The sequence below is a fragment of the Chiloscyllium plagiosum genome, chromosome 10 (genome assembly GCF_004010195.1).
Source record: "Chiloscyllium plagiosum isolate BGI_BamShark_2017 chromosome 10, ASM401019v2, whole genome shotgun sequence".
In the NCBI taxonomy this organism is placed as follows: domain Eukaryota; kingdom Metazoa; phylum Chordata; class Chondrichthyes; order Orectolobiformes; family Hemiscylliidae; genus Chiloscyllium; species Chiloscyllium plagiosum.
In genome coordinates, this window is record NC_057719.1 from 42,220,346 (window position 1) to 42,244,627 (window position 24,282).

Consider the following 24,282-nt stretch of genomic DNA (forward strand, 5'->3'; position numbering starts at 1 on the left):
GCTGTAGGGAGAGGCTGAACAGGCTGGGGCTGTTTTCCCTGGAGCATCGGAGGCTGAGGGGTGATCTTATAGAGGTTTACAAAATTATAAGGGGCATGGATAGGGTAAATAGGCAAAGTCTTTTCCCTGGGTTGGGGGGAGTCCAGAAGTAGAGGGCATAGGTTTAGGGGAAAGATACAAAAGGGACCTAAGGGGCAACGTTTTCACACAGAGGGTGGTACGTGTATGGAATGAGCTGCCAGAGGAAGAGGTGGAGGCTGGTACAATTGCAACATTTAAAAGGCATTTGATTGGGTATATGAATAGGAAGGGTGTGGAGGGATATGGGCTGGATGCTAGCAGGTGGGACGAGGTTGGGTTGGGATACCTGGTCAGCATGGACGGGTTGGACTGAAGGGTCTGTTTTCGTGTCATACATCTCTATGACTCTATTCCTGTAACCTTGCCTTTCTCTTGGATAACCCACCTAGCCTGGACACTATAGTAAATTTAGCATGGCCAATCTACCCAACCTATGCACCATTGGACTTTAATCAAATTTCTTGCACTACTTCAGTAGTTTTAATATTAAAACTCATTTTAATATCATAGGAACTCTTATTAACTCGAATGCATGACATGATTAGGAAGAATTATTTCCCATTTATGAATTGCAATAGCATTTCCAGTTGGACAATTTTGGATGAGGCAACCCATAAATTTAACTTGTACCTGAGAAACATTTGCATAACCGAGCTTAGTTACAAAATGATACCAGTGATACATACCAAGGAATATCAAGGAGGAGAAGGTAGAAGTGATCAGCACTTGCTAATTTTTCCTTTTCTCCACTGTAAGCCTTTATGTTTTCTATCTGCACATGGAACAAATGTTACAAAAGTCTGAAAATGTCTGAATTAATTTTGAGGTACTTGATTTTTAAATTTGGTATTCATTGCCTTGTCAACTTACTTCATTATTTTCTGGCATTAGTTTCTTCAGTTGCTTTAAAATCTCTACATCAAATTTAGATCGGTCCCCTCTCCTGATCATATCAGTCACTTCTTCATCAGAACTAATAGTGTTGAAAAATTAAACATAAATTAGAATACAATCAAAGCAACCCTTTTTTTAAGTCATTCAGGAAGCAACATTTTACACTGTACAGAGCTTGCTCAGTTTCAATGAGAACATTTCCAAACACATAATACAAAACAAAGACTTGGGAATGCTGGAGATCTGAAATAAAATATGAACTTTCTGGTAAAACTCACCAGGTCTGGCAGCATCTGTGGGATGAAAGCAGAATTAATGTTTCACATTTGGTGATTCTGATGAAGAGTCACTGGATTCAAAATGTTAGCTCTGCCTTCTTCCCACAGATGTTGCCAGACCTAGTAAACATAACTAATACTTAGCTATAGCATAGCTCCATCTGCATAGTGTAAATTAAATAGATACCTTCCTTTTAAAACTTGCTTTGTTGAGCATTATATCTAACAGCTTATAACAGCCAACATGAGCAAAAACCACTAATCAGTTGTAAAGGAAACAGTTTAGTGGTTCTGGCTGTCATGTTGGCTTATTCTGCAATCATAAAATGACCAATTAGTCTGTCAAAGCTCATTGCCCGAGGAAAGTAATGAAAAGAAGACCAATTGCATCTTTGTTGTGGGACTCATTATCAGGCCTCTTTCAATCTGGACTTATTACAACCCAAACAATGGCACTGTTGGTGATCTGGAAATATGATTCGTAAGTTCTATAGCTTAAACGGGCTAATGAAGCAGAAAAAGATATAGTTTATGTACCCATCATTGGAAGGAGCACATTTGCTAAAGTCAAGATTAAATAAAACAAGGAGTGACACTTAAGGTCCCCTTTCTCTAAGAAAGGTTGGAATAAATGGTTCAAGTGCAAGAGTCTGCAATTTACCCTCAAACCTTTCCTACAAGCCCACAAGATGTAGGAGTAGAAGTAGACTATTCAGCCCATTGAGTCTGATCCACCAATCAATGAAATTATGGCTGATTTGCTAATTCTCAATTCCATGTTGGTGCCTTTCCTCCATAGCCCATAATTGCTTCACTGGTTAAGAATCTGTCTGTCTCAGCCTTGAAAATATTTAAGAACTCAGCCTCAACAGCTCTGTGTTTAAGAACCATACAGAACCAAAATACTCCTCATCTCTGTCTTAAGTGTGACCCTTCTTCTGAGATTATGCCCTCTGGTCCTAGATTGTCCCACAAGAGAAAACTATCTTTCTACATTGACCTTGTCAAGTCCTCTAAGAATCTTGTATATTTCAATAAGGTCACCTCTTATTCTTCTATATTCCAATGAATACAGGTTGAATCAAATCAAAATCACCTCAAAAGGCAGATCCTCCTTAGCCAGTAGTAGTCTAGTGAACCTTCTTTGGACTATCTCCAATGCCAGTATATCTTTACTTAAATAACCGGCCCAAAACTGAGATGATGGCACATGGTAATTTTATTGAAGATCAGATACTCAGCTGGACACACCACATAAACCCAGTGTCTATAAAAGCAGATCAGAAGCTGGGAACACTGAGGTGAGTAACTCACCTACTGACTCCCCAAAAGCCTGTCCATCATCTAAAAGGCACAGTCAGGAGTGTGATGGAATGCTCCCCACTTGCCTGGATGAGTGCAGGCCCAACACCACTCAGGAAGCATGACATCATCCTGGACAAAGTAGCCCATTTGATTGGCACCACGTCCCCAAGCATCCACTCCCTCCACCACCGATGCTCAGTAGCAGCAGCGTGCACCACCTACAAGATATACTGCAGACATTCACCAACAAATCCTCAGATCATACCTTCCAAGCCCATGACCACTTCCATCTAGAAGGGCAAGGGCAGTAGATACATAGGAACACCACCACCTTCAAATTCCCCTCTAAGTCACTCACCATCCTGACTTCAAAATATATCGGTGTTCCTTCACTGTCACTTGGTTAAGATCCTGGAACGCCCTCTCTAATGGCATCGTGGGTCAACCCACAGCAGGTGGACTGTAATGGTTCAAGAAGGCAGCTCACCACTATCTTCTTGAGGGCAACAAGGAATGGGCAAAAAAATGCTGGCCAGCCAGCAATGCCCACGTCCCACAAAATGATAAATAAATAAGAAACCAGCAAACACAAGCTCAAATTGCACTGTGGAAGTTGAAGAATTGATTTTTTTTTTTAAAAAGCCTGGGAATATAGAAATGACTGCTGTAGAAATAACCATGAACCATACAGATTAATATCTGGGATGGAAGAAAATCTGCCATCTTTACTTAGTCTGACCTATTAGTCATTCCATTCCCAATAACTGCAAAGAGTGTTAAATGTCCTTTGATATATCAGAATGGTTTTCTTGGCTAACTCAAACTGCTGCCAATGCTTTAAGAAGGTTGCTAATACCATTCTCAGTCATTCATTGATGGACATTACATTCCAGACTCTCTAATCTAAAGAACAAATTTCTGAAATTGACATTAAGGGATATATTACTGGCTGATAAGCAAAGAAATCAAGGAATAATAGTTACAGTTAAAAGAAAAAGACAGATGTAAAGCATATAATCACAACATATCATCAACTGATTGTGGAACAACTGCCAGCAATCTAGTTTAACCATTTGATATTTTACAAATGCCCACAATACTAATTATATGCAAATAACATCTATTTAAATACAACTCACCATTTGAATTGCTTTAAAAATATGTTTAAGTTAAGGCTTTTCCTGGAGTCTAGAAATGTGACCTGGGATGGGAAGAAGGTAGGAACAATGAGTTACATATCAAAGCTCCTGTGTTTAATAAAAAACTGCTTTAATTAAATGACACTTGCTTCTTTTTGTTCCTTTTTGCTAACAGTTTGTTCTTTCCGTTTTGGTTCTGATACTGGAAGGCTGAAGAGTTGCTCAATACTGGCATAATCAAGATCAAAAGATTCTTCAGTACTTTTTGTGATGGATGACCACAAAGAATTTCTCTCTGTAGAAAAGAAAGAAGGTAGAAAGAAACCAAGGTTTCATTCTATAAATTCATTAGACATTAGGAGTTGTGTTGAATATGCTAATTTTTACATTTTCTATTTATAGTCTCTTCGTGCCACATTAAATTCACTAACAGAGATAACAATTGATGGGTTTGCTACAATGGGAGCCCAAGTCAGCTACAGCCAAATAAACCCCAAAGCAACCAGTCCCCAGTTTGGTCATCCACTCTTTCCAGTGCACAGACACTTCATTTATAAATTTACTGAACAGTTTGCATTCACCATCATTCATATAATACATCTGTAGGGTCATGTGGGAGGATGGAGTATACCAGTATAGCAGGAGTTGTAGTGCGAACTTCTCTTATGTTGGCATACAGAACAATAAATGGATTAGGATAATGTTTGGATTACCTGGTCATGTTATGTCACATTATGAAAAAACAAAATAAGCTATAGCTGTCAATGTAATGCATTGATTCTTTTCTATACATTGGAGCATTTCAATTATTCATAAAAATGGACTACTAAATGGTATTACCCAGAGCATCATCACATTCAAAATGAAACAGTGGAAATATGGAACTAAACCCTTACAAACAACACGAGGGGGGTAAATTTCAAATGTTCAGTGGCCAAGCTAAAAGACAGACCTGGTAAGAGCTGTGATGGAAAGGGATGTTCTCAAAACAGGGAAGGCTAATACACACTCCCATTCAGTGCAGGAAGAGCAAAACAAATCATACGCTCAAAGGAAACCAGGAACAACATTTCAAGGGACTCTAAGCACACAAGATAAATTCACAAAGCTTTCAGAGGGAATTGAGGAAAAGAAAAGGTATATGGATGCAGAGAAGATATAATTAGAGATGTAAAGAGCTATTGCAGATGCTGAGAAAACACACAAAAAATCTCATGTTCCAACCAAAGGATCCCTGCCAAACAAATCAAACACTAAAGTCCCATTTGGAATTGAAAATGGGAAAATAAACATGTTAATAACGACTGCTGGGCAGTTTTAAAGTAGGGAAGAATTCAATCTTTTATCAATTACATAACAGGCACTCCGGGACTGATATATTACTGAAGCTGAGGGAACTAAATGGGATTAAGTGGAACAAACCAATAAAACCCTAAAGTTTTGTCTCTCTGGTGCTTAGAGAGATTTGTTATGTTTGAAACATCAATCAAATTCAAAAACAATAAATGGACAAACATAGTTTATTAAAGAAAAATGCCACATCTTGCAATATAAACACAGTAGCCTAGGCCAACCTTTAAATGTGAATAAAGTGAATAACCAGAAGATGAAGAAGGTAACTACATGAAGATAACCTAATAAATGACAGCTAATGTGGCTTCAAGGATATAGATCAGCTCTGACATATTTTCTTCTGATGACGAAATTACACAGTAACAGTAACAATGAAAAGCAGTCTGTGATAATGAAGGGAAACCAAAACTACTTTGCACAATTCATCAACATGTTTCAGAGGATCCACTGCCCCTTAGACTACATAAGATTAGATTTTATTCATTCCAAAATGAGTGGGCCAGCATTGCATTAGAAGTTACAATTTTTTTTTAAAAAGGATTATAATCTGCACACTGCCTGGTTTACTTAAGTTGCCCTGGAGAAAGATAGTTAACTCACTGCTAGAAGCTAGGTTCTGCAATTCAAATATTTTTGTGAATATTGGAGCCCCCCTCCCGATAATTCCTGTGAACCAAGGCTTGTAGGGTTTCTCCAGCTTCCACAACCCTGACAGCTGAAGTGAAGCAAGGTTCAGGGTTCACATGGCCTGTGATTGCACTTCCCCCAGTCTACCACATCACACAACCTCCAGGGTCTGGAATCCAGATCAAACAACTGTATTTCAGGATCCATAAATTGATTTCCCTTTTCCATAGGGTCATGATTCGACCTGGTCTTCCCAAATGTGCCTGAACACCAATTCTGTCAATCAGATTGACTTCTGGATGGGAAACTTATCAAGGATGAAAGATGCTCACTTTGGGCTAATACTCCAAAACATCTGAAGAAACCTGGACTCCTGTCTGAAATGTGACACTTCCGTTCCACCCCAATCTTGTTAAGATGTTCCTGCTATATTCCAAGACATGCATATATCAAACTGTAGATGCTAACACAGCTTAGCATTGGACTATCTATAGAGTTTGCAACATTAGGAACAATGTGGCCCACTGAGTTGAAAAACAAAGTCCAAATAGGAATAATCAAATTGGAAGAAATAAAACTGCAAATGGAAAAAAGTTGATTCGTAAGTCAGATTTACAAGCTTTGCAGGTTACTCATTATTCATTACTGAAAATGTGTTGCTGGAAAAGCACAGCAGGTCAGGCAGCATCCAGGGAACAGGAGAATCGACGTTTCGGGCATAAGCCCTTCTTAGCATTGGACTATCTATAGAGTATGCAACATTAGGAACAATGTGGCCCACTGAGTTGAAAAACAAAGTCCAAATAGGAATAATCAAATTGGAAGAAATAAGCCCTTATGCCCGAAACGTCGATTCTCCTGTTCCCTGGATGCTGCCTGACCTGCTGCGCTTTTCCAGCAACACATTTTCAGCTCTGATCTCCAGCATCTGCAGACCTCACTTTCTACTCATTATTCATTGTCAAACACCCAAAACTTTTGATAAAATACAACTCAAAAGGGAGGAGGCCTCCAAAGTCAGCCAGTGGCAATACGAAGGTGTGGGATGGATGACCATTTGGTTGAAGGGGACGAAGCATAGCATAGTGCTTTTGAGAGTGACTTTGCAATGGAGGAAGATGTTGAGTGAAGAGCCCTAGAATCTGAGCTGGGGCCCTGTCTGTTGCTGACTCATTCGCCTGGATGCCCAACTATGTTGCGGGACAGTAAAATTCACAACTGGTAGCAAATGGAGGGAGAAAGAAAGACTGGGTGGATGGGCTAGAATGCCTAAACATAAAGATTGGTAAATAGTCAAAGGTTTTAATTAATTGTTTGCTGACCAGGCCTGACAGTGCAAAATCACAGTAAATAAAGCAAATTAAAGGGCAGTTGGAAGGTGCTGTGCACAGGCTGAAGCTGAGGTGACAGTGACATAGTGGCAATGATGCTGAACTAGTAGGCAAAGGCCCTGGGAGCATAGGTTCAAAGTCTGTCACAGCAGCTGGAGAAATTTCAATTATCAAAAAAAAACTAATTGGGAACTGAAAGCTAGTCTTGATGATACCACAATACCATTATGATCAATGATTGTTGTAAAATGTCCTAATGTTCACTAATATCCTTACGGCAAGGAATATCCTTACCTGTTCTGGCCTATGTCTGACTCTGGATCTACAGCAATGTGGCTGACTCTTAATCATTCTCTAAAACAGCCTATTATGCCACTTAGTTCAAGGATAATTAAGGATGGGTAGTAATTCTGATATCTATAACCCATGAAAGGAACAAACAAATCTGAAAGTACAATGTAGCCCTTGGGTTATTGCAATAGGAAAGCCATGTTGGTGCTTCCATGCTTGTAGAATGAACCAGGAAGAAAAATTGGATATAATTAAGAGGATGGAATAGATAAACTGGTCGCAGGTTTCATATTCACCATGTGTAGGACCAAGGATGGCTAACTGGCTAATGTCAGGAAGGATTGTTGAAAATAGGATATTATATTTAATTAAAAGTACAGCCAGGTCTTCTTGTAATAGAAATAGGTTAGGACTGGTAACTTGTGATGACACAATAAAATTGAATTGGTTTCTGCAATTTACAGAATTCTGCCTTTACAGAATTTCGTTAAAGTCCTAACATAATCAGCACTAATTTCCTGTTCATTTCAGTCTGACCTCTTAAGAAAATATCTACCAAAATTTATATGCACTAAAATTTTATTTTTGGGAAAGCTATACATACCTGAAGCCATTCTTGAAGGGATTTTCTGCCAGTTCAGCTTTTTCATTCGTAATGTTGGTCGGTGAACTTGTCGTTTAGGTGGAGCATATGAACCCAACAGATTGCTGGCTTGGTGTGGCACGATGGGGGCATTGGGCATAAATGCCCCTGGTGGTGGTGGAGGAGGAGGAATTCCACCGGGGGAGGAGGTGGAGGAATCTGACTGGTAGTGCCTGGAAGAGGAGGGGGAAGTGGTGGTATGCAGGGCTGAGGAAGCGAAGATAGGGCATTTTGCATCTGGCTAGTTGGAAGGGAGGCTGGAACTGATGAGTTTATTACAGTTAATGTCATGGGCTCAGACAGTTCTGTCTGTATACCTCTCTCAACAGCTTTTTTATCAGCATTTTGTTTCATCAACTGATCTTTTCCTAATTTCTTAACTACTACAAGTCTGTCCATAATAGGGCCAACATCTTTTTCTTCATTTGCTATAACGAAAGAGAAATGAACTGGATTAATATTTAACCATGCTGTGTTGTCAAACCATTTCAAATTGTTTCATGTAAAATAATGATTTCAAAATAATGTTTCTCCCTCACTTCCTGAAGGCATTGACTTATAGTAGGATTTAAATTCACAAGTATCAGATGTTCTCTGTTACCACATCCTTGTGCTAAGTTTCCATATATAAATACAGGAAGAGAATAGCTGACCCAACAAGTGCACTCCAAGTGGTGGTTGATGATGGTCATCAGGATCCCTCTCCTCCCTAGACCAGGATCAGGAAAGATAGCTGGGGCTTTTCGAATTGATACTCTAGAAAGGACCAATTCTTACAAAGAATCAAAATCAGAACTATCCAGATCAAAATATTTAGTATCATGCATTTACCCAAATAGTCATGGGAACAGTGCTATATGTTATATCAAACATAGAAATCTTCACACAATGCAAGGACGTATTTAGATTAGATTCCCTACAGTGTGGAAACAGGCCCCTCGGCCCAACAAGTCCACTCCTACCCTCCGAAAAGTAACCCATCCAGACTCACGGGGCGGCACGTTGGCTTAGTGCTTAGTACTGCTGCCTCACAGCACCAGGGACCCGGGTTCAATTCCCGCCTCGGGCAACTGTGTGTGGAGTTTGCACATTCTCCTCGTGTCTGCGTGGGTTCCTCCGGGTGCTCCGGTTTCCTCCCACAGTCTAAAGATGTGCAGGTTAGGAGAATTGGCCATCTAAATTGCCCGTAGTGTTAGGTGCATTAGTCAGGGGTCAATGTGGGGGAGGATCGCTCTTCGGAGGGTCGATGTGGACTTGTTGGGCCAAAGGGCCTGTTTCCACACTGTAGGGAATCTAATCTAATCTCATTTCCCCTGACTGATGCACCTAACACTATGGGAAATTTAGCATGGCCAATTCACCTGACCTGCACATCTTTCGGAATGTGGGAGGAAACCCACGCAGACACAGGGAGATGTATAAACTCCACACAGACAGGCGCCCGAGGTAGGAATCGAACCCAGTTCCTTGGCACTGCGAAGCAGCAGGGCTAACCACTTAGCCACCATGTCAATGCCATTTGTCAAAGAGCTATCCAGTTTAATTCCATCTTCTATCCTGATCTTCATAGAGTTGTACAGCACAGAAACAACCTCCAACTCATCCATGCTGAATAGATATCCCAACCCAATCTGGTCCCACCTTCCAGCACCCAGCCCATATCCTTCCAAACCCTTCCTATTCATATACCCATCCAGGGACATATTTCAAACTGCTATTATACATCACTTGATATATAATCTGATGACTCTGTGGAAGACAATAGTATTCATAAGCCAGAGGCATCTGAAGAGTAATTCTGTGAATTCAGTGCACATCCAAGTATTTTCTTAAAATATGAAGGCTTCTTTCTCCACAACCCATTCAGCAGAATGAGTTCTCATTCCTTATTACTCTTTAAGGCAAAATAAATACTCCTCAAATCCACTTTAGTCTTTCTACCAATTACTTTAAATTAATTGCTCCTGGTTATTATTAATCTCTCTGTAAATGGATATATGTCCTACTTATCCACTCTAATGGGTTACAGTGAGATTCAAGCTTAGATCTTTCCCCTCACCCCTTTACTGGGTTCCTTTAAAGCTCTAAGAGTTAAATATTTTTCAAAATATTGAGGGAATAAAAAAATCCTTACTGTCATCAGCGATTAGAATGGCTCTATTCACCATGATTTCTAATGCTTCCCAGAGCAGGACATTGTTGGTTGGTTCAAGCTGCAGAAGCCCCTGTAGAATAGACAGCAGCTGAGTTGACACTGGTGAGGTGCTCACCTAGAATTAAACATAGAAGTGACAATACAGTTAAATAAAATCGCAGAAAGTTAAGTACCAAGGAAAGGAGTTTCAACACATTATGCTACACCAGAAATATCCATGCACATTCCAATTTTGGTGTTCTCGAAGTTAGGATTAATTGGTCTTCACATTCTTACAATGTTTTACGTGATACGTACTCTCATTACACATTCCATTGGAGACAATCTTTCACTCTTCACCCAGAAAGCTTTTCATGATTTTGGACACAGATTATACTTCCACTTAAATATTTGCTGCACCAGTGAATATAGCCATAGTATTTTTAAAGTTTTTCATCAGAAGTGAATCCTTTCATCTTTGTTCTTGTCAGAGTAAAATTAACCATTGCTTCATCGTTGTTTCCAGCTACAATCTCACTCTAAATACAGCAAATGTTGTTATCTGGAACCTATGGGACCATCAGTGTGTCAGTTGATTAAATATTCTGGATAATCAAGAGGTCCACATTATCAACGTAAAAACACACACTAAGTAATAAAAATGTAATGCAGGAGGTATAAACATCACTGTCATACTTTATTTACAGCATTAACCATTTAAACAATAATGCAACTTTGCCTTAAATAAACCTTACCAGCAGAGAGCCTTCCCACTCCCATCCTCAACTGACGACTTGGGACATCATGGTATTTGAGAAGAAATTGACTCAAAATTAAATCAACTGTTGATGTTGTGTGTGGCTATTCAATTGATCAGTCATGAATGTGTTTACAGTGAGATAAATACTTTAAATAAACTATAATAATTGGACAGAATGTTACAGTAAACTTCACAGTATTTGAGGTATACAATTTTTGTCAGTGTGTTGGTCCATAAGATGCCAGTTAAAATAAAGTTTGCTGTATATGCATATCTACATCTGAAGAGCATCTTTTCTTTCATCCATTCAGAACTCTTTCATTTAAGGGAAGATAGTTTCTACCCGGCTCAAGAGCAAAATGAAGCTCCTGAACCCTGGTTCAGGTTTACTGGTAGCTCTAATCATCAGTGCATTTGTATTTCTTAATCCCTTGTTTTTCCTAGTTGAGTGTTACAGAATCATTTAATTCACCATAAATCAGATCCATTAGTGTCAGCAACATCAGCCACAGAGAATGTTATGGAAATGTGGAATTAAATTGTAAGTAAGCCCCAAAGCTATGTGGTACACATCCGTGTGACCTTAAGAAGAAAAGACTTGGGGATTCCATGATAGAAAGTATTTGTTTACCCATTTCTCTTCTCAGATCAAAGTGATATATTTATGCTTTTAATGTGTAAAAGGTGAGACATAACAGCAGACAAATGTTCCATTAAGTGGCTAGATTAGAGGATCCACAGAAAAGACTCCAATTTTGTTGGGAGGTAATAAACAATCAATGGCCATTGATGCCATTTCATAGTTCTCAACAATATGCTACAAATGAAAATAAAAAGATGTTCTTGATAGCTTAGGTATTCAAAACTATGGAGCACAGTTTAAAGGATACAGGGTAGGCCATTTAGTACAGAGATAAGGAAAGGTTTCTACACCCAGAGACTGGTGAACCTGTGGAATTCATTGCCACAGAAACAGGTTGAGGCCCAAGTACTGGATGTTTTCAAGAAGGTATCAGGTATAGCTCTTAGGGCTAAAGGGATGAAAGGAAATGGTGAGAAAGCAGGAATAAGGTATTGAGTTGGATGATCAGCCAGATTATACTGCACAGAAGAGTAGCCTCAAAGAGTCAAATAGCCAACATCTATCCAATTTTCTGTGTTTCTATATTTACCTTTTACACAGTGTCATATCCTGTTGCTCATGACAACAGTCTCTAAAGATTATAACATGATATTCAGAAACGGATGGCGAGTGGCAGCTGTAACTTGTAGGACAAGTAACATTCACTCCACAGTGTGTCAGGTGATGACTGTTTCCAACAGGAGAGAATCCAACCATCATCTCTTGACCTTCAATGATATTAGCATTGCTGAATTCCCCACTATCAACATCATGGTGGTTACCATTGACCAAAAACAGAACTGAACTAGCCATATAATTACTGTGCTGGTCAGACATGAGGAATCCTGCAGTGATTAACTTGCATCCCCAAAGCTTGTCCACTATCTACAAGGCTGAATAGCCTATTCCTGCTTCTGTGTTTCCAAGTCAGTAATGTGACAGAATACTCTCCACTTGCCTGGATGAGTGCAGCTCCAACAATACTCTAGAAGCTTGACACCATTCAGGATATCCACAAACATTCACAACTGGTGGTCAATTACAACAGTTTGTACTATCTATAAAGATGCACTGCAGAAATTTACCAAAGTTTTTTAGACAGCATCTTCCAACCCCACAACCACTACCATCTAAAAGGGCAAGGGTAGCAGGCCACTCACCATCCTGAATTCAAAATATATCATTGATCCTTCAATCATGCTGAGTCAAAGTCCCAGAACTCCCACTTTAACATCATTGTGGGTCTACCTACAACAAACAGGATGCAGTATTTCAAGAAGTCAGCTCATCATCACTTTCTCGAAGGTACCTAAGGATAGACAATAAATGCTGGCCCAACCAACAATGCCCACATCCCATGAATGAATAAGGAGGAGGGACTGTGATCCTAACATTTTAATGAATAAAGTAGAATCACCTTATGCCACTCAAAAATTATCTTGACTACAAATGTCCTAAATTTCTTTAGTCTAGAATGAGGACAACTGATAATATACCTTTAAATCTGATACAATGTTGTAGGACACCAGTACAATGAAGCAAGGATGAAGTACCACTGAAAGACATCACACTTATCCAAACAACTGAAACAGTTTGTATCTTTATAAAAGAATCTGCAATAAACCAAAATCCTACCTTATTAAACAATGCTGTAAATACTGCCTGGTGACTGGTCATATCAATGCCACCGTAGATTCTCATTAATTCTTCATCATCTTCTTCTTTAGCTTCCTCAAAGGTGAGACATTGGACCAAGAGATCCTCCTCATCTTTTTCCCTGAAGTAATGCATGACAATACTGATTATTTGTATGAATTTCCTCTAAACAAATACTGCCATTGTCAGATAATGCCATCCTGTGGCTTAAACAGGAAAGTAAGGCAAGAGGAGAGCTAAATAAGTTTTGTTCATAAATTATCTCAAAAAACAAAATCACAGTTGAAATTGTGCATTAATTGATAGGTTGTGTTCAACATATTTGAAACCAAATTCAGGAACCATGAAACTAAATTTGCAAGAAAAGTTATACCATCTACAAGACTAATTCATACCTTAGTAATGGCAGTAAGTCCAACAGGTGGAGACCTAAAAAGTAAATAATTGTTTAAAATTATTTGGTGTAAAACAAACACAATTCAAGTGATTCAATTAATATGGTTTAAGTCATGGTGGGGATTGAAATTCCTGTTTCTCCACAATTCTTACTTGAAGCTATGCTGGGCCTGAAAATACAAATTACAAGCCAAGAGAACAGTGGTTTGATATTTGGCTTTGCTTGAAAGAAACCAACTTAGTTAAAGGAGTAAAAGAAGCAAAAATACTAGAGTATAATTTTTCTTTATTTTGTACAATTCTTACTTTTGAATAACCAGTTACTTTTGTACATAGCAAACAATTCCAACTTAAGGTGTGTATCCTAGGAAAAGCCAGGCCTGAAACTTTCCAGGTGTTGTTTATCAATACAAATACATTTAAAGTGACATTTCTCACATCTGTGTATGAAAAAAATGACTTGTATTGAAACTGCACTTTATTTATCTGTACATTTATATTTTAAAAAAGAAAATTAGTTCTGATTTGGCATTTAGCAGTTAGGAATTAACTGTTATATAACTATGAATGTATCTCTTTAAGACAAGTTACCAATAGGAAAAATCAGAGCCAAGACATGAGCTGCCCAGAATCCAGTGCATTCTTATCTGAATACCATTGGGAAACCAGCTATGGTATAATTGCTTAATTGAGGACATCTGTCTGCTAGGTTGATAAATGACTTAGCTATATGGTAAAGGCTTTCCTTTTAAAATTACTAGAATAAAGTAAGTTAATCAGATAAAGTGGGCTTGTATTTGGGCCTATACCAGTAAGTTAAGTGCTGCCTATCAGTAGAGGTCAAAACAATGGATTGTTTAGCAAAAGATGGTTCTAAGTTTTGAATATAAACTTGTATTTTGGGTGGTGTTGTTTTCCAGATATCTTTGCTATTGTTAAGTTTAGAAAAGGAATCATTTTACAGAGGAAAAAGTATTAAGCATTTTTATGGAACTGAAAATCAAATTCAAATAGGATAAAATATACACTTTAATTTGAATTAGTTTTAACACAAAAATAATTTTAACACTTCCAATAAATATTTAAAAAGCAGAAGCTTCCAGATTTTACCACCAGAATGTTGTTAACCATAGGCTAAGATTTCAAAATCCTTTTGGTTTGTTCAGTTCCAGGCTGTGATAAATTCTGCCATATAGTTAGAACTATAATATAAATTAAAACCTTAACATTTTCTTGTTTATTTTTCTCCCTTTTCCTTAATTCCAGGTTTCCTGCATAATTTTTAAAAATGCCTTTTAAAATTAGCAGATTCTAAAGACTTGCCTGATATGCTACATTCTAGATTGTATTATCAATTTTGGAAGTGGAAATAATTTCATGAAATCTGGAAAATTTCCAGATTCACTAAAAGCTTGTTTTGAGGTAATGACTTGCTTCACACAAATGTTCTACTTACAGGACAACTTATTTTGTCCACAAGGCAGGATGGAAAAACTAGAAAATATTTGATTTTATTAATTTAAAGAATGTACCAAGTGTAACTTGAATCTCTTGCGTGTTAGCTTTCTTCATTCTTCATGGACATCATTTCTAGCACATAGGGCATTATACACCTCTGGAGCAGGTGAGGTTTGAACCCCACCTTAATTCATGAGGGGGAGGGCTGAGTAGAAGTTCAACTACTCTGCAGGAATCTTGCTTTATTGATAAGGTACTAAAGTAACTTTTCTCCATACTTTTTTAATATTTGGTCTTTTGTCTAAAGTCAGTAAGTAACAAGTAAGATGTTTGTTTATTGTAATGGAATAGTGATTTTTTTCATGTATTGTGTAAATTATGTTTCTATTGTGATTTTGAGAAATTGTACAGCACTATGGGTAAACTACAAGGAACTGAATTGTGTTAAATAGAGAGCTTTTTACCTATGAATTCATTCCGAAGCTCTGACCGCGGTATCAGTTCCTCAGCTCCCAAAATAATTGCATTGATGACACTCATGAGTGTTGCCATATATGGAATATTATCTGTGGTCTGAAGTTCATTCATGATAACACTAAATCGATATTGTTGGCTTTTTTCAGTCTATTGAGACAGAAACAAAGAAAATCAAATGTTATTTAAGCCACAGTTTCTATTAATGATTGTCTTGACTAGAAGAGTTTGAAGAATGGGAACTATTTATAATGTCAGTTAGCACAGACCAGGAAAAGAAGTTTGGTTAGCAATCTAGGACAATGTAGTCTAGCAGCAGATAGACACTGATGACAAGGAATGAACAGAAACAGAGAAGCTAGAAAGGTGTGGGTTCAGACTGTGGTGGGTATAGGTGGGGAATGCTTGACTTGGCAAGAAGGGAGTTGCAGGAGCAGCTGGATGGTCTTGACGTTGGTGGTAAAGACATTTGTGACTGGCTTTTATTATTTTATAAAGTGTGTGTGAGGGGTGATGGAGAAAGAGGAGTTTAAAGAACAGTAGGGGAGTGGTGAGGTGGAGAGAAAGAGAGTCAGATTTTGCTCTCCAGAATGACCTGGGAATAGGGAGTTGTACTGACAGGGAACAATGGTATTTATTGTGGTTCTGCCCCAGCTGGTAAGAATGACTTTTGTAAGTGTGTTCAAGACTTACTATAGATTACATTCCCTTGGACTTGAGTCTATGCTGGGATGGGCCATAAATGAAGAAATTTTTAAAAACTCTCATCAAAAAAGGAAGTTAGACAAAAGCTGAGTAGATTGGTAACACTAGAAATAGTGTGGCAAATGGAAGGTCAAAGCATAGCTGGCAGCTTCTAAGTTGAATTTCAAGTAACTTGAGTGACAAGATCTTTGTATGCAGAGGATGTTGAAAGTGGGTGGGGGTAACTGTGTTTGTATCAAGTGGAGGTTGCTAGCAAGGCCAGTGTTCATTGACCATCTGTAAGTACCCAGGGGAAGATGCTGAGCTACCATGTAGGTGGCTGAATGACATGACATGCTAGACTATTTCACAGGGCTATTAATTGTCATCACTTTACTGTGGGTCTGAAGTTGAGCAGCTGAGGATTTCAGTGAATTACGTTTTGACACAGTCATGACTCCTGATTTAATCTTTAAATTCCAGTTTGTGTGTTTAACTTGAGGTACAGTCATGAGATTTGAACATGTCTGAGTCATTAATTCAGGCCCTTCTGGATCACTAATTTGATAACATAACAAGTGCTTCAAACACTGGCTGAGGAGGGAAATGAGATGATCACCAGTTTATCTGTAAATGCAACCTTCACAATAGCGAGACTATGTATAATGATGAAGTCTGTGTTAGGTCATGAGTTCTGGTGAGGAAAACTCACTACTGTTCTGAGGTAATCATTAGAGACATGGTGGGCGGCACGGTGGCACAGTGGTTAGCACTGCTGCCTCACAGCGCCAGAGACCCGGGTTCACTTCCCGCCTCAGGCGACTCTCTGTGGAGTTTGCACGTTCTCCCCGTGTCTGCGTGGGTTTCCTCCTGGTGCTCCGGTTTCCTCCCACTGTCACAAAGATGTGCAGGTTAGGTGAATTGGCCATGCTAAATTGCCCGTAGTGTTAGGTTAGGGGTAAATGTATGGGTATGGGTGGGTGGCGGGTCGGTGTGGACTTGTTGGGCCGAAGGGCCTGTTTCCACACTGTAATGTAATGTAATCTAATCATAAGGTATTGGAGTAGAATTAGGCAATTTGGCCCACTGAGGTTGCTTTACCATTTGATCACGGAGGATATGTTTCTCATCCCATTCTTCTGCCTTTTTCCCATAACCCTTGATCCCCTTACTAATCATGAACCTATCTTTTTCTGTTTTGAATACACTGAATGACTTGGCCTCCACAGTTTCTACAGCAATGAAATCTACAGATTCACCATCCTCTGGCTGAAAGAGCTCCTCTTCAACTTGGTTCTAAAGTATCATCATTTCACTGAGGCTGTGCCCTTGTGTCCTAATCTCTCCTTGACGTGGAAACATCTTCTCCGTGTCCTCTCTATTCAGGCTTCTCCATATTCTGCAAGTTTCATGGTTCTCTTGAAGTGACTATAAAGGGACATTCTGCATGACATCTTATTACAAGACAGCTGTGCCCACTGAGTGTCTTAGTTAGTATTTAATCAGAATGCTTAGCTTTTGGAAATGGACCAATGGAATTCCATACTACCGACTACCTTAGCACTGTGAAGGAAATACATTTGCTTTGAATTTTAAGTTAAATGTAAAGGTTAAGTAGCTAATGTTTGTGACTGGCTGTTTTTGAGGTTTTGTTTGGTATTTTGTCTACTAGAATTCAAACATTGCTAAATGAAGACACCTTTTATTTTCCCCTTCTCCAGTTAGTTAAATGATTCAATAGGATGATCAGTTTTACTGATGTGGGTGCGTATGGCGTGCAGTGTGTGCTTTGAATAGTAATTTTCCAACAAAAATAGCTTACCTTGTAGTGTTCCAGTGCATCCAAAGCCAGATGGTGACCTTTTGGTGAGTAGATGGATAATGCTGCTAACAGCTCAAACACTTGTTTCTTTACCATGAAATTGGCTGTGTCCAAAGCTGTAAATCAGAGTTAACATGATCAGTACTTTGCATAAAATAAATTATAGCAACAAATGGTTTATAATTATAATCTGCTAGTTCTTGTTGCTGTTCTTCTACTTCTATTTTGTTCAAAATTTGTTGGCCTGGTATTTGCAATGAAAACAGTTGGCTAGCAGTTGTCACAAACATGTAATGGAGAAAATCCAAAAACAAGTCCTGGCATATGTATACGCATGATTAAATGTGAAAATCTAGAATTTGGTGTCAGATATCCTTCTCCTCCACAGGAATGCTGTTGCTGTCATAGCTTCTAGATGGGATTGACCAAAATAGTGTGAACTTGCCATACTTATAAATTTCCACACTCATGGTGGGAAAATCTAGATTTGAATATATTTCACAGTAGATGAAATTCCATAGCACAATAAAGGTTAATTTAAAGAATAAATGGGGTGGCAGAGTGCTCACAGCGTCAGGTTAGGTTCCATTCTTGCCTCTGGTGACTGTGTGGTGTTTGCACATTCTCCTGTGTCTGCGTGGGTTTCCTCCGGGTGCTCCAAATTTCCTAACCGTCCAAAGATGTGTAGGTTCGGTGTATAGGCCATGCTAAATTGCCCTGTGGTGTCCAGGGATGTGCAGGTTAGGTGGCTTAATCATGGCTAATGGAGGGGTGTGTCTGGGTAGAATTCTTATGGGAGGGTTAGTGCAGACTTGATGGGCCAAATGGCCTCTTTCTGTACTGTATGGATTCTATAATTCACTCCTGAACAAAATTTGTGGCCTTAAAAACATTATTTTATAAAGTGTTTCAGCCCCTCAAAATGATTGGAAATTAAGAAACAACAAAAAGGAATGTTTACTTTTAATCCTGTATTGTTAAGTGATTTCACTTTCTGCAAATTAAACTTTGTCTATTCCTGCATTGTAACTACCGACTTGGACTCTGCAGATTTTAGAAGGAAGGTTTGGAGTAGTTGAAGAGATTGTGTTGCTTTTACTATTCAAACAGCAACTAACTGTGGAGAGGCCATCCTGCTGAATCAGACACAATGAGTAGAATAGAAGTGCCAGCTACAAAAGCCTATGAGCAGCTCTCAGTCAACTGTGCCATTCCTTTGTCAGTGTTAGCAAAGATTTAGGCTATTATTTTGCATGAATAATGAAAAATCTTGAATGATTTTCAATTGATTAACTTCTCATTTAGTAAGTTCATGTGTAGTTACTCAATATCCTTGTGAATTACCTATTTTAAAATGCTCTAGTTTACAAAATGAGTTCTATCAAATTACCATTAGATGTATACTACATTTATACAATAACAAATGGTGATTGACAGGATGTCTGTAAACTTTTGCTATTCCTATTTTGGGAAAAACACAGTGAACCTGGATTTATGCTGTGTTCTGAAAATGCTCGGAGCGCTTAGAATTATTGAAATGTAATATATCTGCGGTATTGGATGAGTCAATCTTGATCTACAGAGCCTGTGCCAACTCTCTGGGTACTGCTTACATTTTGCCCAGAGAACCGCTTTATGCGTCTATATCATTCCCTTTTTCAAAGGTCAATTAAAACTGCCTTCAACATCCCCTTAGGCAATTATTCCAGATCATAAACACTTCTCGGAAAAAAAAAACAACCTTCTTGATGTTGCAGTTAACTTTTTTGCTTTCAATTCACCCACCAATGAGAACAGTTGCTCTTGACTCTGTCTCAACCTTGTTATTTTGAACACCACTATCCAACCTCCTATCAAATTTATCACATTTAATTAGTTTCAAGTTCTCATATGTTTTTGTTACCCAATAGAGGCCTGTTAAAAAAGCTAGCGTGATTTTGCTGGTTTCCAAAATAACTCTTTCCCCTCTCCTCATTTTGCCCTTGTAATTGATGCCAAAAAAGGCAGCATGTTAACAATTAACTTGATGTGCTGTCTGAAATGTTGACCTTACAATAGTCAATTTCAGAAATTGGTAATAGGAGAATAAGTGCCTGTGATAGAATGGAGATGGGGTCAAGACTACTGTGTACTGATGAGTTGAGATTAAGCCTTTTAACATTGCACTGACTCCTGTGAATTCAGATTAAAGGCCATCAAGTTTGTTATTTTCTACAGAAGGTGAATAATATCAATACATTAAAGATGCATGTACATTTCAGTAGCTGCTGTACTGAAAAAAGATTTGTTAATTATATTTAAATAACTAATTGTTTAAAATAGATCAAAATTAGGCAAATATTGACATTGAATCATGCTGGTACAATGAATTAGCTCTGCTTTCAGATTCCACACAATTGTGAGGCAGCCTGATTCATATGTTTCTGCACTACAGAATATTCCTGTAATGAAGGCCATGGGATTCTCTCTTGATGTGTTTTTCTTTATTGCAATAAGTGTCTTTATTATGTTTCGAAAGAAAATTTTGAAAAAAACTTGAAATATAAACAATGATGTGATCTATTCTGTGAACAAACAGGGAATGAATGTTAATGTTTAAATATCATTCCCTTTTAATGTAGAATGCAATAGAAAATGCAGCATTATTTTTATGGAAGGATTTCTATTAACTTGGTTCGTAGGATTCACATATTCAACATCAAAACTCCTGTTTAGTCAGGCAAATTGTGGTAAAAGTGGGTTAATATTTAATCTTACGTGTTGATTTAATTTTACCAGTGGGCCCAAAGTAAATAAAATTGATTTTTGTTCTGTTTCCTTAGGTTGCAGAGTTTTAACAATGACTATAAAGATGAATATTAATGAGAACGTTGCTCATTGCTTTCAATTCTGGTATTGATGCTTTTTTTTTTGGCAGAATCTAACTATTGATAACCTTGTTTGCAGGTTCTTTCAGTTAAAGAAACAATATAGCGCTTTGATATTATGAATCCCATTGACTGAAATTGCACTGAGATAAGCTAACTCTTCATACCTTGGGATAGTTTTCGAATGTAGCCTTCATTTGTCACGATGTAGTCAATACCACTTGAAGAATTCATCACAGCTCGTACGCATTTAACACAAGTGAGCTGTAGGAGGGCATCACAGATCTTTGCCACTCCTCTGCCAGAGAGCCTCTCCAAGGCATCGAGCAGTAAATCAAGTCCATTAAGGTCTAGAAATTGTACCATCCAGTCATTACTGCTATTTTCCAGTCGTTTCTTTAGGCCAGAGTAATTTAAAACAGTTGGGACTTGCAGCAAGCGGATACAAAGTTCAGGTTCTGCATTTTCTAAGTTGGCCTCTGTGTCTGCATCGAGAGGGGTAACTTTTTCTTTCAGAAGAGTCCAGTTCTTCTGCATACTTGATTGTTTACCGGCCATTTTCATGTGCTTTGTTCACCTATGAAATGGAATGAAAAGAACATGTTAATGCAGGTAGCGAGGTTTAATTAAATTACTTTGTGCAAGATTCAATCACTGACTTCAGCACAATGTTCATTGGACGTGAAATTATACTATCTCCTACTGGAAGGAAGTACTGCAGGTTGATGTGCATGACTTTCAAAGCATTAATTTCTGTTGGTGGACTGGATTGCTAAAATTATGCCACATCATGCTGTGAAATTTGGGCATGTTTTTAAAAAAAATCTTGTACATCGATTTATATTTCCAGCACGTTACTAAGTGTTACTAAGTCCTAATTATCCCAGATTTGCTTGATTGAGAAGGTAAGGTTTTTGAATCTTTTCTCATACCCTTTTCATGGTGTTTCAAGGCTAGGGATTTTGTGGGACTCTCCAAAATCTGTCCAACATCTGCAAAGCACAGGGTCCAGAATGTGATGGCATGCTGTCTGCTTGCCTGAATGAGTACAGCTCCAACAACGCTCAAGCTTGACACTATCCACACTAAAAGCAGCTTGTTTGACAGGCACCATACCAGTATTCACACTCTTCACCATTGACACACACCAGTCATTGTGTAAAGTAGTACTGCAGCAATTCCAAGTCTTCTTTCATAGCACCTTCCAATGCACAAATTCTACCATTGAGGCCAAGGACAGCAGATGTATGGGATCTACATGCAAGCTTCCTGCAACAAGTCCATATCATGATCACTTGGAAATATATTGCTGCTCCTTCTCTGTGGCTGGGTCAAAATCTTGGATCTCCCTTCCTAACAGTACTGAGAACATACCTACAATGTTAATATCTTAAAAGCCAACTGCTCATCAGACACTAATTAACTCACTGGATGTATTTGTTTTAAAACACACTTCAAGTTATTAAGCACACAATAAATCAAGTTAACTTGTATGCATTTAGCTTGTAAGCTCGCAGTGGATGAGCAAACCAAATCCCAACACCATGTACACACAACACAAAGTCCTTTTTAAAGCTGAACTTTTCTGCTGGTGAGGTATGAATGCAATGTATCCACGTTCCAAGAACTGCATTTGTTCTAGAAAGCCAATTGCTACACCTTTTTAAGGGCAGTTAGGGATGGACAAACCTACATCCCAACAAATTTAAAAGAAAAGGCAATGTTGTATAGAAAACCCTTGAAAATCAGGAGAGAGGTTCTGTGCCTGTTTGATTTCTGAACCACTTGCTGTTTTGCCAGCGCATAGAAAAGGTGGGTTAAAGTAGTAATCCTTTTTACTGATAGTTGCGTTTCTTAGGGTCTGCTTAATGCTTTTAGGAAAAGATATAGCAGTTTAATACTGGTTCATTCAAATAATCAGGAATGAGAATAAAATCCTTCGCAAGTGAGCTGTGATATAATAATTATGTACTTTGGCAGTTCATATATCAACCTGGATTTTGATTGCAATTGTTACCTTGACTGACTGTTTCAGTGCTGGGAAAGTTTCTAAATGTAACATACCCACCATGTCATTTAAATAGCTGGCTCACTCTACTGACAAGTACTTTACTCCTGAGCCATAGGTGCTCAATTGACCAATGTGAATGGGTATATTGTAACTGCTGAAAAGCTCTGCATTGTTGTGCCAAACCTTAACTTCATTTTCCTCTGTAGATAACTCAACTCTAGTTTTAATAGTTTGAATAAATGATTACAAAATCAACATCAGACCAAAACTAATTAAGGATTTAGTAAAACTTAAGATAATTTTCACAACAGTATCATCTTTAAAACTTTGAATTGCATTTTACCCTTTTTAAAGATAGATTTGGCAGAATTATGCAACAAGAGCACATAACGGACACACTGGGTGCCGTCTGGTTTCTTATCCATTATCTTTATCCTATTTGTGTCATTATACAGACACAAGAACAATACTTTCACTCTTAAAGTCATACATTTATAAACACATCTTTCAAACCCAGGAAATGGTTGTCAGTGAATCAGGATGTGCAAGTTTCTTCTGGTTTCCTGCTTTTTGACTTGAAATAAGATAAATGCTACTTGACAAGGTGATGTGGAAACCATTTGAGGTGCACGACTGTAAACATTACAGCTTAGTCCTTTTTTTTAAGGTCTGGATATGAATGTTGGCAATGAATGCATTAATTAACCGTTTCTGGTGCTAATTTTGAAACCTATGGTTCAATGGCAGGGTGGAGAATGGGAATTTATTTCTAGAAAATTAAGGTAAATTCCATGCTCCCAGTATGATTTAGAGAAAGTAAGTTGGCTAGAGCTTTTAACTCTACAGAGACAATTCTTTCTTTGAGCATGGCTCCAACTATGAATATTGGATTGCTATAATTCCTGATGAAACTTAAAATCTTTCTACCTTCAGGAAATAAATTGCATTTGCAAATAAAGATAACTTTTAAGCTCAAATCTTATCTGCAACATTTCCCATTACACTATTTGAGATATTTCCTTACTTCAGTGTAATTATTTCATATTAAAACAAATGAGCCCTTAAGGAAATATAATGACAGCTATGCTGAAGAGAGTTGCAGAAGAAGCATTAAGTGGAACATAAACAGCAGAATGGACACCTTTTTGTTTGCAATGTGGATGTCACTATTTAGTTCAGCAATTATTGCCCACCCCTAATGTTCCTGAAGAAAGCAGCACCACTGTACCACTGTACCTTCAAAGTTTGGGAGAAGATTTGTAGCTCGGGTGCTTGTTGTTGTGGTTCTGTTCGCCGAGCTGGAAATTTTTGTTGCAAACGTTTCGTCCCCTGTCTAGGTGACATCCTCAGTGCTTGGGAGCCTCCTGTGAAGCGCTTCTGTGGTGTTTCCTCCGGCATTTATAGTGGCCTGTCCCTGCCGCTTCCGGTTGTCAGTTTCAGCTGTCCGCAGTAGTGG

The 24,282-nt window shown here is 38.3% G+C and overlaps 1 protein-coding gene across 1 annotated transcript in view; it reads right to left on the reverse strand.

Annotated features, from left to right (window-relative positions):
* The window catches only part of LOC122553563 (inverted formin-2-like), a 62,891-nt gene that overhangs the window by 21,223 nt on the left and 17,386 nt on the right, over positions 1-24,282 (reverse strand). Inside the window, 12 exon segments of the mRNA XM_043697554.1 lie at positions 768-853; positions 952-1,054; positions 3,698-3,759; positions 3,847-3,992; positions 7,904-8,080; positions 8,083-8,370; positions 10,077-10,212; positions 13,094-13,235; positions 13,510-13,543; positions 15,433-15,592; positions 17,949-18,064; positions 20,983-21,392. Coding sequence (XP_043553489.1) covers positions 768-853; positions 952-1,054; positions 3,698-3,759; positions 3,847-3,992; positions 7,904-8,080; positions 8,083-8,370; positions 10,077-10,212; positions 13,094-13,235; positions 13,510-13,543; positions 15,433-15,592; positions 17,949-18,064; positions 20,983-21,379 — 1,847 coding nt within the window. The 5' untranslated portion in view covers positions 21,380-21,392.